Source organism: Panthera tigris, chromosome E2 (genome assembly GCF_018350195.1).
Source record: "Panthera tigris isolate Pti1 chromosome E2, P.tigris_Pti1_mat1.1, whole genome shotgun sequence".
Classification (NCBI taxonomy): Eukaryota; Metazoa; Chordata; class Mammalia; order Carnivora; family Felidae; genus Panthera; species Panthera tigris.
Genome location: NC_056674.1, coordinates 3,436,789 through 3,453,033, shown reverse-complemented (window position 1 = coordinate 3,453,033; position 16,245 = coordinate 3,436,789). Strand labels below are relative to the sequence as shown.

The 16,245-nt window shown below is 47.7% G+C and overlaps 1 protein-coding gene and 1 long non-coding RNA gene across 5 annotated transcripts in view; one reads left to right on the top strand and one right to left on the bottom strand.

Moving 5' to 3' along the window:
• Positions 1-9,209, top strand: part of LOC122234163 — a 22,594-nt gene extending 13,385 nt beyond the window's left edge. The window contains exon 3 of the long non-coding RNA XR_006211938.1: positions 9,132-9,209. This is a non-coding gene — a long non-coding RNA (uncharacterized LOC122234163). The remainder of the gene's footprint in view (positions 1-9,131) is intronic.
• On the bottom strand, positions 4,818-16,245 carry LOC102961025 (NACHT, LRR and PYD domains-containing protein 7-like). Of its 4 annotated transcripts, XR_006211936.1 has the most exons (6): positions 14,506-16,245; positions 12,174-12,344; positions 8,692-9,365; positions 7,524-7,694; positions 7,142-7,208; positions 4,818-4,886 (listed from the first exon to the last, which is right to left on the bottom strand). XR_006211936.1 is itself a non-coding variant. In XM_042969613.1 (3 exons), the coding sequence occupies exons 1-3, from the start codon at positions 16,062-16,064 to the stop codon at positions 9,194-9,196; spliced, it is 1,902 nt and encodes a 633-aa protein (XP_042825547.1). In that variant the 5' UTR covers positions 16,065-16,245; the 3' UTR covers positions 8,240-9,193. The 4 variants fall into 4 exon arrangements, 1 of the variants encoding a protein (XP_042825547.1); XR_006211935.1 differs by lacking the exon at positions 4,818-4,886 and having other exon boundaries at positions 6,731-7,208; XR_006211937.1 differs by lacking the exon at positions 4,818-4,886 and having other exon boundaries at positions 6,731-7,208; positions 7,524-7,644.

Here is a 16,245-nt window from a genome sequence, read left to right as displayed (position 1 = left end):
TCACGTGAAAATGTCAGGGAAGAAAACTTCACCAAAATATTATCCTAAATCCAAAGGAAGCAGTTCTGTGTTATTTAAGCTCTCCGCTTAAGTCACCAACTGTAGGTCACTGTTTTTGTAACATCCCCATATCAGTGTTGTCATTCCTCAGAGATACGTGATTGGACTACTTTAAGTTTGGTAGAAAAATCAAGTGAGGATATAGATCACCCACTTTTGTCAGTGCCTGGGGATTAGTGCTAAATGGTGATTCTGCATTTTTTTTCAAGAAAGTTCGAAAGTGGCCTTTGCACCCTCTCTGAGTTATCAGCGATAGGGATGTGGTAACAGGGAAAGCTGTGGTTTCTAATGCAATGGATTACACACAGACACACACAATCACTGAAAGGTTAAAAACAACAATGATGCGATCAGATTTGTATTTCATAAGTATTAGTATAGATTAGAACATGGATTGGCAAACTATGGCCCATAGGCCAAATCTGGCCCCTTGCCTATTTTTATAAATAAAGTTTTATTGGAACACAGCCATGCCCATTTATTTATGAATTGTCTATGGCTGTTTTCACCCTACAATAGCAAAATGGAATCGTTGTGAGAGTGACCTAACATTTTAGCTATCTGGCTTTTTACAGAAAAAGTTCTGGCTTAGAATATCCTAAAACTGACTAAGGAGGGTACACACCACACTGATCATGTAGACCCATCAGGCACCTATTAAATTTGGCCAAGAGAGGTGCCTGGGTGACTCAGTTCGTTAAGCATCTGACTCTAATAAAAATATTCTTCCAATTAAAAAAAAAAGCGTCTGACTCTTGGTTTCAGGTCAGGTCATGATCTCACGGTTCATGAGTTTGAGCCCTGTGTGCTGGCACAGAGCCTGCTTGGGATTCTCTCTCTCCCTCCCTCCCTCTGTCTGCCCCTCCCCTGCTCACGCTCTCTCTCTCTCTCAAGATAAACATTAAAAAATTTTTAATTTGGCCAAGAAATACCTGAGTGAGGGCAGAAAAATGAAAGAAACCAACATAACTATCGGTGAACTAAGTAATATTTCTTCCTAGACAAAGTATACCAAGTATAAAGTTAAGTCTAAGTTAGGTCTCAGGCATATAAGCACAACCTCAAAGTTCTTTGCCTTTTATTATGCTTGTGTCCTTGTGAGATAGACATTGTGACATAAAGTCGGTATGTGACTTGTGCAGAATTTACTGTGAAACCAGAGAGGGAAAGCCAGCACTAAATTGTACCTATTTGACCCAGTGATTAACATTTGACCCTCTGGTCTTCATTCATGGTGGGTCTTAGAGCTCTCAGATCACCCTCTTTAAGACACGTAGTCATTAAGAAGGATCTCAGGGTATTAAAGACAAAGTCGCACCGTGGGGATCTGGTGGTTCTGGCATCACTTCTTTCGATTGTCAGATTTGGATTGCTGTCTTTTACATCCTTCAGTAGCTTCTGGACTTCCATGCTAGATTCATCCATCTCCAACCTGAGTATCTTTAAGGGGCCGTTATTCTGTTTTAAAGCCTCAAAGAGCATCATTATTCCACTCTGCCCCAAGGTATTCCAGCTCAGGTCCAGAGTTTCCAGCCTCTGAGCGCTGACTACCACCAGTGCAAGACCCTGACAACAGGAGGGGGTGACAGAGCAGCCACAGAGCCTGTGGGGAAAAAGCACAGAGACCCAGTCAGTACTCACTTAGAACCTACCGTGTTGCTAGATGCACTCGTTTTGCTGGCTGGGGACCTAGTAGTGAAGATAGGAAAGAAAAAAAATTATTTTCTTCATGGAGCTTATTTTAGTGACATCAGACTTCCCTCAGAATGCGGAAGACAGTGGATGGTGGTAGAGAAGCCACATTAGCAGGATTAGGGTCAACTGGCCAGAGAAGCATTTGGTAGCTTTATGGTGGTTGGTGAATCCCTCATTGGGGAGATGATAGGAGAAAAAAAGTAAAAGGAGGAGAGTGGGCCATTATGGTAAGTGGGGGGCCTAAGCCACTGATACAATTTCACTGTAGCTGAAATGCCAAGCTGGGGGAGGGTCTTGTAGACTCCTGGAAAAACCTTCAGATTTGACCTGCAGTGGCACAGGGAAGGAGCTTTTGGGTCTTTTGAAGCAGCTGCCCGTGGTCTGGCTTGAAGCTTGACAGGTACTTCAGGGAGATGGGTTGAGAACAAACTTCAGGAAATCAAGGACCATCTCAGGGATCATGCCACACTCCACGGGAGAGTTGGTGGCCTCAATGCGAGCGTTAAGCACTGGAGGTGTCGATGGTCATCTGCTAGATGTCTGGAAGAAGGGGTCTCAAAATGAACGTGAGGTGCGAAAGGAAAGCAGGAAGAAGAGGACAGAAGCCTTCTAGTTGGTGAAGAGATGGACTGTTTTGTCCTAGACTTTCCAGTGAATCAATTATACTCAGTAAGGCATGGTATGTGAACATCGCCTCCGTTCCTCGCCTCCTTGTTCTAGAGCTCTTCCTAGACTAAAAGATGCGTTTGCCAGTGGGAAACAGAGGGTGGGACCCTTTATGGTTGATACGGTTCATGCTAGCTTATAAAGAGCCCAGTGGGCTGACTCAAGCCAGACCGCCCCCTCAGCCATGTACCCTTGAGTTCTGAACCATCTGCACGTCTATGCCCCACATCGCTAACCATCATTCTGCTGCCCCAGGTGCTGTAACAGGCACTGCAGATACAAGAAATAAATTCCATCCCCCTCGGAAATAAAACTCACAATGGATAAATGGATTAACAAATTGTGGTAGATCCCTACAATGGGATATTGTTCCGCCATATAAAGGAATGAAGGATTTATACCTGCTTAAGTGTAGATCAATCTTGAAAATATACTCACTGAGCACTGGGTGTTGTATGGAAACCAATTTGACAATAAATTTCATATATTAAAAAAAAAAAAAGAAAAAAGAAAATATACTCACTGAAAGAAGCCCAACACGAAAAGCTACTTACTGTATGTAGGACTCTGTTTATACGGAATATACTGAATTGTATATGGATAGCAAGATAGGTATAGAATGGAGACAGAAAATAGATGTCACCAGGGGCCAAGAGGTCTGGAGTCCCCATTTGGGGTGATAAAACAGATAATAAGTATAGCAAAAGCCACCAAGTTATACACTTTTAAATGGCAGATTTTATATTGTGTGAATTTTCAATTTAACAAATTATAGGGGCAGCTGGGTGGCTCAGTCAGTTAAGCATCCATTTCTTGATTTTGGGTCAGGTCAGGATCTCACAGTTCATGAGTTCAAGCCCCATGTCAGGCTCTGAGCTAACAGCGCAAAGCCTGCTTGGGATTCTCTCTCTGCCCCTCCCCTACTCACACATATGCACACACTCCATGCCTGACAAAAATACACATTTTTTAAGAGACTTATAGACCCAGTGACTGGGTAGGAAAATGCCATGTGTGTACCATGGCAGGATAATCAGGAGATCTGGAATGATCGAAACTAGTTTGTTGCCCCCTATAATAGCCAAGCTAAGAAGTGAAATGTTAGCAGATATCTCTGCAAATTGAAGGGTCTGAGTGCTCTACCCAGAACAAAGGAAACCAAAGAGTAAGAACAAAGACTTTGCACAGTGGGAAGGAGCTGGGTGTGTTCTGGGAACTGAAAAGTCAGTTGAAGATGCGCCCCAAGCTGGGAAAAAAAGCCTGAGATGAAGGTAGACACAAAGAGCCTTGGTCACAGGGAACACTCTGAGATTCTGTAATAAATATGGATTCACGCACCTGCTGCATGAAACTTTATCGCGAGATTGATGAGCCCACAAAGTAACTCCATAAATGCGTTAGGTGTGAAATCGTGAGGAGGAATCCTATAGAATCACGCATTCCATAAAGGGGAAATTGGAACATCGGATGTCACTGCCAATGAGTATCAGATGGCATCTGAACCCCAGTTTGAGGTCAGAGCCCCTGTTCAATACCTCGGCTAGGATGCCAGGTCCTCGTTCCATGATCAAAAAAAAGATCAACCCTAACCTGTGGACACTGGATTTGCTTGTTCAGCGTCTTCCCCAACGTCTAATTCAAGGGAGCTCAAACTTCGTGAAAACTGGAATCGTCTGGAATACCTCTGAAGACTTGGATGCCGGGTTCCACTTCCCCTAAATTTCATCAGTTTTGGGAGGCAGCCTGACCATCAGGAATTTTAAGAGTTCTCCAGTACAGCCAAGATGTTAAACAGAATCACCCTGCGTTCTAGTGTACTTTCTCATCTCCGCAAGGGCAGGGAAGCTGTTACATGACCCAGATTCTCTTTCCAATAGTGTTCTAGTTGCAAAGTACTTTGCATCAGTGAGATGCAGTTGACCGAGACGTGGGAGGGAGAAGGTGGTGTGGAGCCTACCATCATCGATGGAGTCACTGCCTTTCCTGGGGGCAGTATCCATCCATGGTCCCCTGATCACTGAGTTGAGGCAGGCCCACTGTGTCCTGCTCACTGGATCCTGCTTACACAGAAGCTGTGTGCCCCTGAAGCCCACTCTACTGGGGGCTGTCCACACCTCTAGCCTACTCCTCCAGGCCCTCTGAATGACTGTCAATACAGGTAAACCGGGTGCTTAGGATTTCTGCAGGGATTTGCCTCCTAAATTGGAGGGGAGAGACTATTGCAGTCTGCATTCTAAAACACCTCAGGAAGATTACGTATCTCCACAGCACCTTAAAAAACGAGCCAAAGTACCTACCCGCGACATCTTAGGTTACAATTTGGCTTCTTCAAGGCCTCGCAGAGATACCACGGTCCCGTAGCTATGGGGCTGAACCCCAGATCCAAGTTTGTTAAGCTGGAGTCTTCCTGGAGCAGCTTTGAGAGGTGTCTACAGCCACGTCTGGTTATGTTGCAACGTGATGACCTGCAAAGACCGTTGGATCCTTCTGACTTACGCCCTGCAAAGTGGTTGCTCCTTCCAACAGCACACACCTTCCACTGTGAGCTACAGACTTTCAGGCAGGCCTGTACGTGAAAACGTGCACGTGAAATCATTACATCATGCCCACCCTGCCTGAGTGTTAGAGGGTTCAACTGACCTTTGTCTGCCACCTTTTATTATGCAGACACAGACATACGCTTAAGATACAGATGTTCCTAGAACAGCAGCATGTCCTATAAGTCAAGAGCTTAGGCTCTAGGGTCAGACAGACCCAAGACTGAATCTGAGGTCCCATTTATTTTCTGTGTGGTTAGGCCACCAGGGTTCTACTCTTGCTGTAGAGAGACAGAGAGATTTTATTTCATGGCTTGTATTTAAATCATCCCAACAGGACTGTGGTGTACCAAAAGCTCAAGTTTCCGGATACCTAGTGACTGGGTTTGTCGTTTAAACTCTGTAGACTTTCCTACAAGCTTAGGTTTCTACAAAGCCCTCTGACTAGGAGGCCAGACCACACAGAAGGATGGTCACATGGTACATTTAGACAGGTGGGTCTGTAATCAACCGTCCCAGCCCTGTGCCCCAACCATGGCATAATTGCAACCGTGGCCACAGACCCTGAAGTTCAGGGATGATAACTAGACCAAAAGACACCATGCTTTGTAGTATGTGAAATCCTAAAGTCATCGGTGAACCCGAGAAGTTTAGGGAGGGGAACTCAAACAAAATATAAGATTGAGTTTTGTAGGCTAAGTGGAGGCTTGGTCCAACATCAACTCTATGTATTTAAAGTAATGATCTTTGGCATTTCAGTTTCTAGAGGGGGCTTTATACCTACCACATAGATGTGACCACAGGCAAGCTAAGTGGCTAAGTGTTGGTTTTCCAATTAGTAAATCTGAAATAAAGGTAACTATCTCATGGGTTGTAAGAATTTTTTAAAAATCTTTGTAAAATTTAGTAAAGTTCCTCGCACACAGTGAGTTAGCTTAACGAGCACTGGACATTTTTTATTTAAAATTTGACATTTATTTATTTTTGAGAGATAGCACAAGCAGTAGAGGGGCAGAGAAAGAGAGACACACACAGAATCCAAAGCAGGCTCCAGGCTCTGAGCTGTCAGCACAGAGCCTGACAAGGGGCTCAAACTCACGAACCGCGAGATCATGACCTGAGCCAAAGTAGGATGCTTAACTGACTGCACCACCCAGGCGCCCCTGGACATTTTTTGTTTAGATGCCTAAGCCAACTCTAAAGACATGATGATGTCACTACACAGACAGCCTTGTAGAATTTTGTGTTCTTCCTATATCCTACCTAAACAGTATTCATTAGATCTTTTCATTTTCTTTATATGCCACTATAAGCCGAAAACTTGTTTTCTCTTTTTAGCCTTAAATGACTGGAGCACATCTGGATTAAAGGAGAGCCTAGATTAATCCAGCTAGAAGCCATAAGGCTAATGGGCAGACAGAAGTGCCCCCAGGAGAATAAGGAGCTCAGGGAAATCAAAGCCAAGAAAAAAAAATCTGAACAGAAATAAGCCTCTAACTCTGCCCAGTCTGTTGAATGTTACCCTAACTATGCTTCTAATGGGAACAGGTATCCCATGCTGGGATTATTCCCATATAACAAGGATCAGCAAATTACAGCCCATGGGTCAAATCCAGCCCACCACCTGTTTCTGGTGAATAAGGTTTTAGTGTAACACAACCACACTTCATTTCCTTACATGTTCAGCTCAGCAATGGCACAGTTGAATACTTGCAAGAGAGACCCTATGGCCCATAAAGTCTAAAATCTTTACCATCTAGCCATTTGCAGGAAAGAAAGAAAGTATTGAACCCTACCACATAACTCAACCCCTTCACAGTTATAGGAACAAGTAGGTCATGTGGACTTTAAAAACATACACAAAACATCAGACCCGAGAACCAACTGTCTATCCCAAATTTCCGACATAGGAAGAGGTCAGAAGGTAAGCCCTGCTCTGAAAGGCATGTGAATATCCCTATCTGTTTCTATCTGTCCTTTCCCTAATTTGTACCAGGGTCTCGCCAATTTCATTCACGTAGAATCATCAAGTGCTCTCCTATCTGTCCTACCTGAATGCAGGTGCGCACACACACAGACTTAAACCAGGTTCTGTAGTTGACAGGGTGACTCAGACCCCCACATAAAAGTTTCACCCCACCATCCCCAAGGTTGTTGTTGGCCAAGCACAGGTATGTCAGCACCTGGTTGACGATCAAAGCAGAAGAGAGCTCCTCGCAACAGGCTTCTGTAAGATGACAGTTTTCTAACCTGCAAAAGCACCACACAAGTAGCAAGAACGTGAGAACATTTCCAAAGCCCAGCCTTCTTGGCTGACATCCCTTCTTGTTAATTCAGCACCCCCTATAACATGTGCTCATGATCAAAGCCCGAAGGACCAGGAATGGGAGAAGGGCAAGAAAGATGCTTGAATTATCCACCTGGGACCAAAACTGAGAGCTAGGGGTCTATGTCGGGGAAGCCCCATATGGGTCGCCCAGCAAATCCAGGTGTTACCAGTGCTGTTCCCTATGTGGCCCCAGACCTAGTGTGGAGATGCTCCATGGGAACAGAGGCAGCACTTACTACAGCCTCTGCAGGAAGCACTTGGGGTGTCTCAGAGTCTTGCACAGCAACCTGGCACTCTCATCTGTAAGCTCATTTGCTGTGAGGTTCAGGCATGTGAGGGACTAGTTGACTTCAAGGGCTGAGAAGAAATAAGCCCACTGCTGAGTGATGTCAGAACAGGATCCCAGCCTGTAAGATAAATGGGGGAAAGCCATTCTTCTGGGAGGACAGAGAGGCCACATCAGCTTACTATGCTTCCCTGAAGACTATATACTGGATTTCCATTTCATTCTACTCCAATATGTGCCCAACCCTGACCTGAATTAGTACTGAGAATTGATCTCCTTTGCTTCTTCAAATGTCCCCAATGCCATTTGATCAATATCCAACCTCATGTAAGAGAAAAAAATCTATAATACAATTAGGCATGAAGTTTCACTAACGTGGCCTGTTACTGCTCAAACTCTGCCTTTTTTTTTAAATATGAAATTTATTGTCAAATTGGTTTCCATACAACACCCAGTGCTCATCCCAAAAGGTGAAACTGCCTTTAAAAAAAAAAAAATTAACGTTTATTATTGAGAAACAGAGCATGAGCGGGGGAGGGGCAGAGAGAGATGAGACACAGAATCGGAAGCAGGCTCCACGCTCCGAGCTGTCAGCACAGGGCCCGAGGCGGGGCTCCAACTCACAAACCACAAGATCATGACCTGAGCCAAGGTCAGACGCTTCACCAACTGAGCCACCCAGGCGCCCCATAGGGAGTTCTTAAAATTAGTACCTTTCTGGCCTCAGAGATTACCCTAGAATGAAGAGGTTATAAATTTGCTTAAGTCATTGGAATACAGACAGGGTGGAATGTGAAGGGTCTCAAATCCTGTGAACCTAAGTGGGAGATTCTGATTCAGACATTTGCCAAGGTTTAGTGTACCCATTTAGAAACATCACTTAACAAAACTTTAGAGTAACATTTTTTTCTAATTAAATGAGGAACAACATCAAAAATCATCCATAGGGAAAGAGCTACCCTTTGTGTCTGCCCCCTGTGCAAAGCAGGTCATATTCCTGTTTCATTCAATGCTCAAGACCCCGTTTTATGGATGAGGAAACAACTCAGAATCCTAGAGGTAAAAAATGGTATTTGGAAGTGAGCTCAAATCCAAAAACAAAACAAAACAAAACAAACCTGTGCTGCTAGCCTGTACCTCAGGCTGCCACCCAACTAAACCAAAGGAAGGAAAAACGGTTCCCTAGGTGGGTGATGATCATCAGAGTGCTCATGGGGGTGGGGGGCGGTCTCTGAGGAATTGCTCAAATCAGTGAAATACCAGCAGCCAGGATACTTGATGCTTCTGTGGTATTGCTGAGTGGTCAGTTAGGGTTGATGGTTGCTCTGAATCCTACCATGTAGACAACCTGGAGTCTAAGACACCATGTCCCTGAGCCAGAGGACAGTGCGGAATTCTGGGTGTTTCTTTGCCCTCGGGGCTCGTTATTCAATGCACAAGACGAGCTAGCTGGAGAAAAAAGAATGTGGATGGGGTTTCTGCCTCTGTTCGAGACTACGTCCCCTGTTTAACGTGGCATCCGATCCGAGTAGGTCTGTCTCCTTTCCCGTTCACCCAGGGGCATGGGGTAGCTAGCGCACGGCATCAGATGACTGCTGAGAAAAGCAAGGACCGGGAGATCTATCTCAGATACTGCAGGTTACATCTGGAGTGTTTCAGTGGCTCACACAACAGCAGCAGCAGCTTGTCACTGTGGCCACCACCTTCCAGGACCAGGTAGGTCAGAGTCTTCTTACCAATGACAGCTAGACACAAGTTCCGATAAGCATCGGCAGGGGAGACCTTTTTGATCCTAGGGAAAAACAAAAAGGGGTTCCGTCTTGAGTGCTGTGGACACAGAGAGGTGAGCAGTCTTGGGGTCAAGGTGGACGGGGGAAGATGGTCAGGAAAGCGGACGAGGAGAGCGAGTCAATAGAGTGATGGCTGGAAAGAAGAAAAGCAAGGACGGCTGAAGGGGTCATCACTGTTGTCTTAGTTCATGCTGATGAAATGAGCTCTCCTTGTGTTTTTGTGTCCTGCCCTGTGTCTCCTTCAGCTCACAGCCTTCTTCCCCTCACCCTCAATGTCTACTGACCTTCCCTAGCAAGAATAAAGGATTTCTTTTATTATTTAAAAAAAATTTTTTTTTAACGTTTATTTATTTTTGAGATAGAGACAGAGCATGAATGGGGGAGGGTCAGAGAGAGGGAGACACAGGATCTGAAACAGGCTCCAGGCTCTGAGTTGTCAGCACAGAGCCCGACGCGGGGCTCGAACTCACGGACCGCGAGATCATGACCTGAGCCGAAGTCAGACGCTTAACTGACTGAGCCACCCAGGCGCCCCAGGAATAAAGGATTTCTGACTGCCACTCCCGGTAGCCGTTTCCATTTCCACAAAGGTGTTTCCACTAAGGCTACAGCACGTTATGGTTTATGAGTTAGAAAACAAACTAGACTCCTTGAGGGTATGGGCCATGAAGAGTCACCCGATGCTTGCCACATCGGCTAAAGTTAACAAGTCGGGAGACCGCAGACATTGGCAAGGATGCCGAGAAAGGGGAACCCTCGTGCACTGCTGGTGGGAATGCAAACCGATGCAGCCACTCTGGAGAACAGTATGGAGGTTCCTCAAGAAGTTAAAAATAGAACCACCCTACGACCCAGCAATTGAACTATTAGGTACTTATCCAAAGGATACAAACATGCTGATTCCAAGGGGCGCCTGCACCCCCGTGTTTATAGCAGCGCTATCAACAATAGCCAAATCATGGATTGTGGAATGTTAAATAGGATTACAAGAAATCTTAAATGGAGTAGAACATGAATTTCCTCCAATCCAACTGTGGACTTCAAGAAACAATTCAGCACTAAAAAAAAAAAATAATAAGATTTTTTGTTTCTGGCATCTGGACTCTATGCCACCTTCTTCAGAGTAAGAGTTAATCAACCTGGTGTTATGCATCATGAAATCTAGCTCCTAAGTTATCCTGTGTGCACAGCAGGAAATAACTGGGGGAAATTTTTCTTTCAGGGCCTTTCTGAGGCATCATTAACGAATCCTAATTTGACATCGACTCAACACCTGCCACGACTGCCTCTTCTACCCTGTAATTGCAGATCTTCATTTACACTTATATTTTTAGAGGTTCTTCTCCTGTTTTTGTACCTCCAAACCTGGCACTCCATCCCCCTGTTGTAAAACACTCCCTAAACCCACAACTGGTCTAATAACGCATGACCCTTCATGTTTAGATAACGAACATTCCCATCAGTTTATCCAAAAGAGGCCTCAAAATGAAATTTTCAGCACCGAGTGCCAGAGTAAGGCGGATGCCGGCTGTTCAGGACCTCTGCTTACATTGTCCAAAACTCTTAGTGGAACAGGTTATGGGTGCCATCGAATTCTTGTTTTCTCATGTAAAGCCTTATAAAACCAGACCAATGTAAACTTTCAAGGCTATACAGAAGAAACTAACATCTTTCCAGGCACCAACCTATGTCAGATCACTTTGAACACACAAGTCCCGTGGCATTCTGAGAAAAGCAAGCTACCGATCTCCTGACATCACCAGGTACAGTCAACTGATGTTTGCCAGAGCTATTCCTTCCAAGTATATAGCACAACATTTCGGGTGGCTTAAGTAAACTTTCTAAGGCATGTTGGTTTGGAGAAGGTGATGGTAGGGAGTTTCAGCAGTGTAGCAGTCTGTAATTTTGAACACAACTTCTAAAGTTTATCACTTGCACATGTATTGGTTTTAAAGAATACCCTAACAGTCACCTGCCCAGGCGGCCCCATCATGATTTACTTGTGCCCCAACCTACCTCACTACCTGGACTCCTTTCTCAATCCCATCCCACATACCAGTTATAAATTCACCATTGCCCTATCAACGCTTCCTTATTCACATTATTTAAAACTGTTTCTCCCAAGAGGGAGGGAGCCAAACCGTAAGAGACTCTTAAAAACTGAGAACAGGGGCGCCTGGGTGGCTCAGTCGGTTAAGCAGCCGACTTCGGCTCGGGTCATGATCTCGCGGTCCGTGAGTTCGAGCCCCGCGTCAGGCTCTGTGCTGACAGCTCAGAGCCTGGAGCTTGTTTCGGATTCTGTGTCTCCCTCTCTCTGACCCTCCCCCGTTCATGCTCTGTCTCTCTCTGTCTCAAAAATGAATAAACGTTAAAAAAAAAATTAAAAAAAAAAACTGAGAACAAACTGAGGGTTGATGGGGGGTGGGAGGGAGGGGAGGGGAGGTGACAGGTATTGAGGAGGGCACCTGTTGGGATGAGCACTGAGTGTTGTATGGAAACCAATTTGACAATAAATTTCATATTTAAAAAAAAAAAACAAAACAACTGTTTCCCCCAATTTCCCCCTGGGTCTCCTTCTGACATGCATGTACCTATATTTCCTATAGGAGAGTTTCAACTATGCCCATAGCAGATGTATGGAAACCTCCAAACACTTGGCTAAGTTTCATGAAAATAACTCAAGGTAACATACAATTCTTTCACTAGGAGCCATGTCAACATGTTGTATTCTGGGCACCCGGTTAGTCAGCCTGGTCAGGCATCCAGACTGCTGCCACATTAAAAATGCCTGGGGATTAGTTTCTACTCACACCACTTTCTGGAGATGACAGGTGACACGGGTTATTTGCTCACAAAGAATCCTCACGGAGGAGGGACTCAAGAAGCTTTGGCTCACATCCAAGAAGCACAGGCTCTTGTTTGAACTGAACACCAAGCAGAGATCCGCCCAGAGCTGGAGAGAGAGATGGTCATACTGTGACCTAGAAGGAAGGGATGGACAAGAGCGTCTGCTGAAAACCATGTATGGCAGCACTTTCAACAATAGCCAAATTATGGAAAGAGCCCACATTGTCCATCAACCAACAAATGGATACAGATGTGGTTTATATATACAATGGAATACTACATGGCAATGAGAAAGAATGAAATCTGGCCATTTGCAGCAACGTGGATGGAACTGGAGGGTATTATGCTAAGTGAAATAAGTCAGAAAAATACAGACAGCATATGTTTTCACTCACATGTGGATCTTGAGAAACGTAAGACCATGGGGGAAGGGAAGGGGAAAATAGTTACAAACAGAGAGGGAGGGAGACAAACCGTAAGAGACTTAAATACAGAGAACAAACTGAGGGTTGATGGGAGTGGGGGAGAGGGGAAAGTGAGTGATGGGCATTGAGGCAGGCACCTGTTGGGATGAGCACTGGGTGTTGTATGGAAGCCAATCTGACAATAAATTATATTTAAAAGAAAAAACAAAGAAAAGCATTTATGGGAAGAGTAGGAACTGGCAGGCTGTACCACAAAGGAAACCACCGACAAAATGAAAAGGCAGCCTATGGAATGGGAGGAAATATTGGCAAATCATATCATCTGATAAGGGGTTAATATCCAAAACATGTAAAGAACACCTACAAGTCAAAAAAAAAAAAAAGACTTAAAAATGGGTAGAGGATCTGAAAAGACATTTTTCCAAAGAAGACATTCAGACGCCCAACAGGCACATGAAATGATGCTCAACATCACTCATCATCATGGAAATGCACCTCGCATCTGTCAGAATGGCTGGACTCAAAAGACAAGAAAAAAAAAGTGTTGGCGAGGATATGGAGAAAAGGGAATCCTCTCGCCCTGTTGGTGGGAATGTAAATTGGCACAGCCACCATGGAAAATGTCTGGAGGTTCCTCAAAACCTTAAAAATAGAACTACACTGGGGCGCCTGGGTGGCGCAGTCGGTTAAGCGTCCGACTTCAGCCAGGTCACGATCTCGCGGTCCGTGAGTTCGAGCCCCGCGTCAGGCTCTGGGCTGATGGCTCAGAGCCTGAAGCCTGTTTCCGATTCTGTGTCTCTCTCTCTCTCTGCCCCTCCCCCGTTCATGCTCTGTCTCTCTCTGTCCCAAAAAAAAAAAAAAAAAAAAAGTTGAAAAAAAAAATAGAACTACACTATGATCCAGGAATCCTATTTCTGGCTATTTTGCCGGAGAGAATGAAATCACTATCTTGAAAAGATATCTGCCCTCCCACGTTCATGGCACCATTATTTACAATACTCAAAATAGGGAAGCAACCTAAGTGTCCACTGATGGATGAATGGATAAAGAAAATGTGTGTGTATGCGACAGAATATTATGCAGCCACAAAAAAAAAAAAAAAAAGGAAATTTTGCCATTTGTGGCAACATGGATGGATCCCGGGAGCATTACGCTAAGTGAAGTAAGCCTGGCAAGGCAGAAAGACAAATACTGAATGGTCTCACTTATACATGGAACCCAAAAGAAACAAACACGAACTCATAGAACAGATTGGTGGTTGCCAGAGGCAGGATGTGGATAAAATGGGTCAAAGTGGTCAAAAAGTACAAACTTCCAGACAGAAGTCCTGAGGGTGTGATGTATGGTATGGCGGCTCTAGTTTGAGAAAAGGAGAATCATTGGGGCGCCTGGGTGGCTCAGTTGGGTGAGCGTCCGACTTGGGCTCAGGTCATGATCTCCCAGTTCCTGGGTTCGAGACCCATGTGGGGCTCTGCGTTGGCAGCTCAGAGCCTGGAGCCTGCTTCGGATTGTGTGTGTGTCTCTCTCTCTGCCCCCCTCCCCACTCACAGTGTCTCACGGTCTCAAAAATAACCATTAAAATTTTTAATTAAAAAAATTTTTAAAAACAATTGTTAAGGAAAAAATTGTTAAGGAAATATCCAGATGGTCTAGGGATACCCTGAACCTGGTCCCATTAACACTAAGGTTCCATTCCTAACCTGAACATCACGACCTGCACCTTGAGTGGCAAGCTGGCAGGAGAAATTCTGGCCAGAACCCGTTCTGACCCTCAGCCACACGGAGCGGGAAGTCGGCCCGGTTCCGGGTGCCGCAGGGTGGGAGGCTGAGGGCGGGGGCAATTAACAAAGTGAACCGTGAGGCTCCTTACCCGGCAGCCCGGGCCTCGGACCCCGACGCGGTGTCGTCGTCCAGGAACACGCCCTTTTCCACCCGCAGACACAGTTTCTGCAGCCGCTCGCAATGCTTGAGGCAGAAGGACGCGTGCGCGAGGTCCGTGGGGTCTTTCAAGTGCAGGGACACTTCCGTGACCTGGGCCACGGCTTCCTTCACCAGCGGTTCGTCCTGCGATTCGTAGAGACGGCACAAGGTCTCCCTCGTGTCCGTCACCGAGGAGAAGGGGCCGTTCTCGGGGGACCTCACGGTGCACGCCAGCAGCTCGCGCTTGAGCTCCGTGGACACCGGGCAGCCGAAGGCGGCCCCCAGCTCCCTGACCCTGTCTTCGTTGGCGAGGCCGAACAAGAAGCGCCCCACGTGGGCCAGGTGGGGGTTCCGCCGCCCTTCCTCCTTGCAGAGCAGCCTCCGCACCCCGCGAGCGCTCCAGCCGGGGCCGCCCTCACCGCCGCCCAGGACGTAGAGCGCGGCCGCCAGGAGGTGCTGCAGGCTCAGGTGCAGGAAGCGGTAGCAGCCCGCGCACTCGCCGCTCTCCTGCAGGAGGCTCCGGTCCACGAAGGGGCGCAGGTCGGCCTCGCGCACGCCCAGTCTGCGCAGGTCCCGGGGCTCAAACAGCGAGGTCTGCGCCCACACGCCCTCGGCCGCCAGGAGGCACAGGGCGCGCAGCGGGGCCCGGGGGCGCGGGCGCGGGCAGCTGCCCGGCACGTGCGCGAACCGGCTGCACAGGAAGCGCAGCAGCAGCGACGTGGCGGTGCGGCACGTGCGGCCCGGGTCGTCGCCCTCGTCCGCGGGCAGCCGCAGGCAGGCGCCCAGCATCCAGCACACAGCGGGCGCCGAGCCCAGGCGGAGCAGCGCCGCGTTGCTTCTCATCAGCTGCCAAGCGCGCCGCGCCTGAGCCTCGCCTCCCAGCTGTCGCCGCAGATACGCCCTGCGCTCCGGCTCCGAGAGCCCCTCGACCTCCACCAGGAGCGGCTGTTCCACCACCAGCCGCAGCTCCCCCAGGGCCTCGGGCCGCGTGGTCACCAGGAGCGTGGCCGCGGGGAGCAGCTTCCTCTTGAGCAGGCCCCCCAGGAGCACGGGCGCCGGCCGCCGCGCGCCCCAGTCGCCACCCAGGTCGCGCGCCAGCGCCGCGGCGGGCACGCGCAGCTCCTCGAAAGCGTCGATGACCAGCAGGAGCGTCCGCGCCCGCGCGAGCAGCCACGGAAGGGCCCAGCGCGGGCCCGGGGCGCTGTCGGCCAGCAGCTCCGCCAAGGTGCACGGCCCCCTGCGGCTGAGCGCCTTGCAGCTGAGGTAGAGGGCGGTGGGGCGGGCGCGGGCCTGGCCGGCCTGCGTCCAGTCCAGCATGCACTTCTTGGCCAGCGTGGTCTTCCCGACGCCCGCGGCACCGTGCAGCACCACCGTCTGTGACATTAGTTCTGTGGACATCCTGGCGTTCAAGAGGGATAGGAACCCTTGGCTTCTCTGGGTCACATGGTCGTGAACGTCGTCGTCATCTCCTGGCCAAGGAGTGTCCTTCTGGATGGAGGATTTCTCCATCGCGTTCCTGTCTCGCTCCTCTGCACCTGTAAGGCTACGCGACGAGACAACGTTGGGGTGCCAGGGATTCAACTCAACTTGAAAACACACTTTGTAAAGGACCAGAAATGAGGACTATCAAGAACAGGCGAGTTACCTTCCGCTACCAGACAGTATTGACCCTCTGGCTCTTGTAACCTGC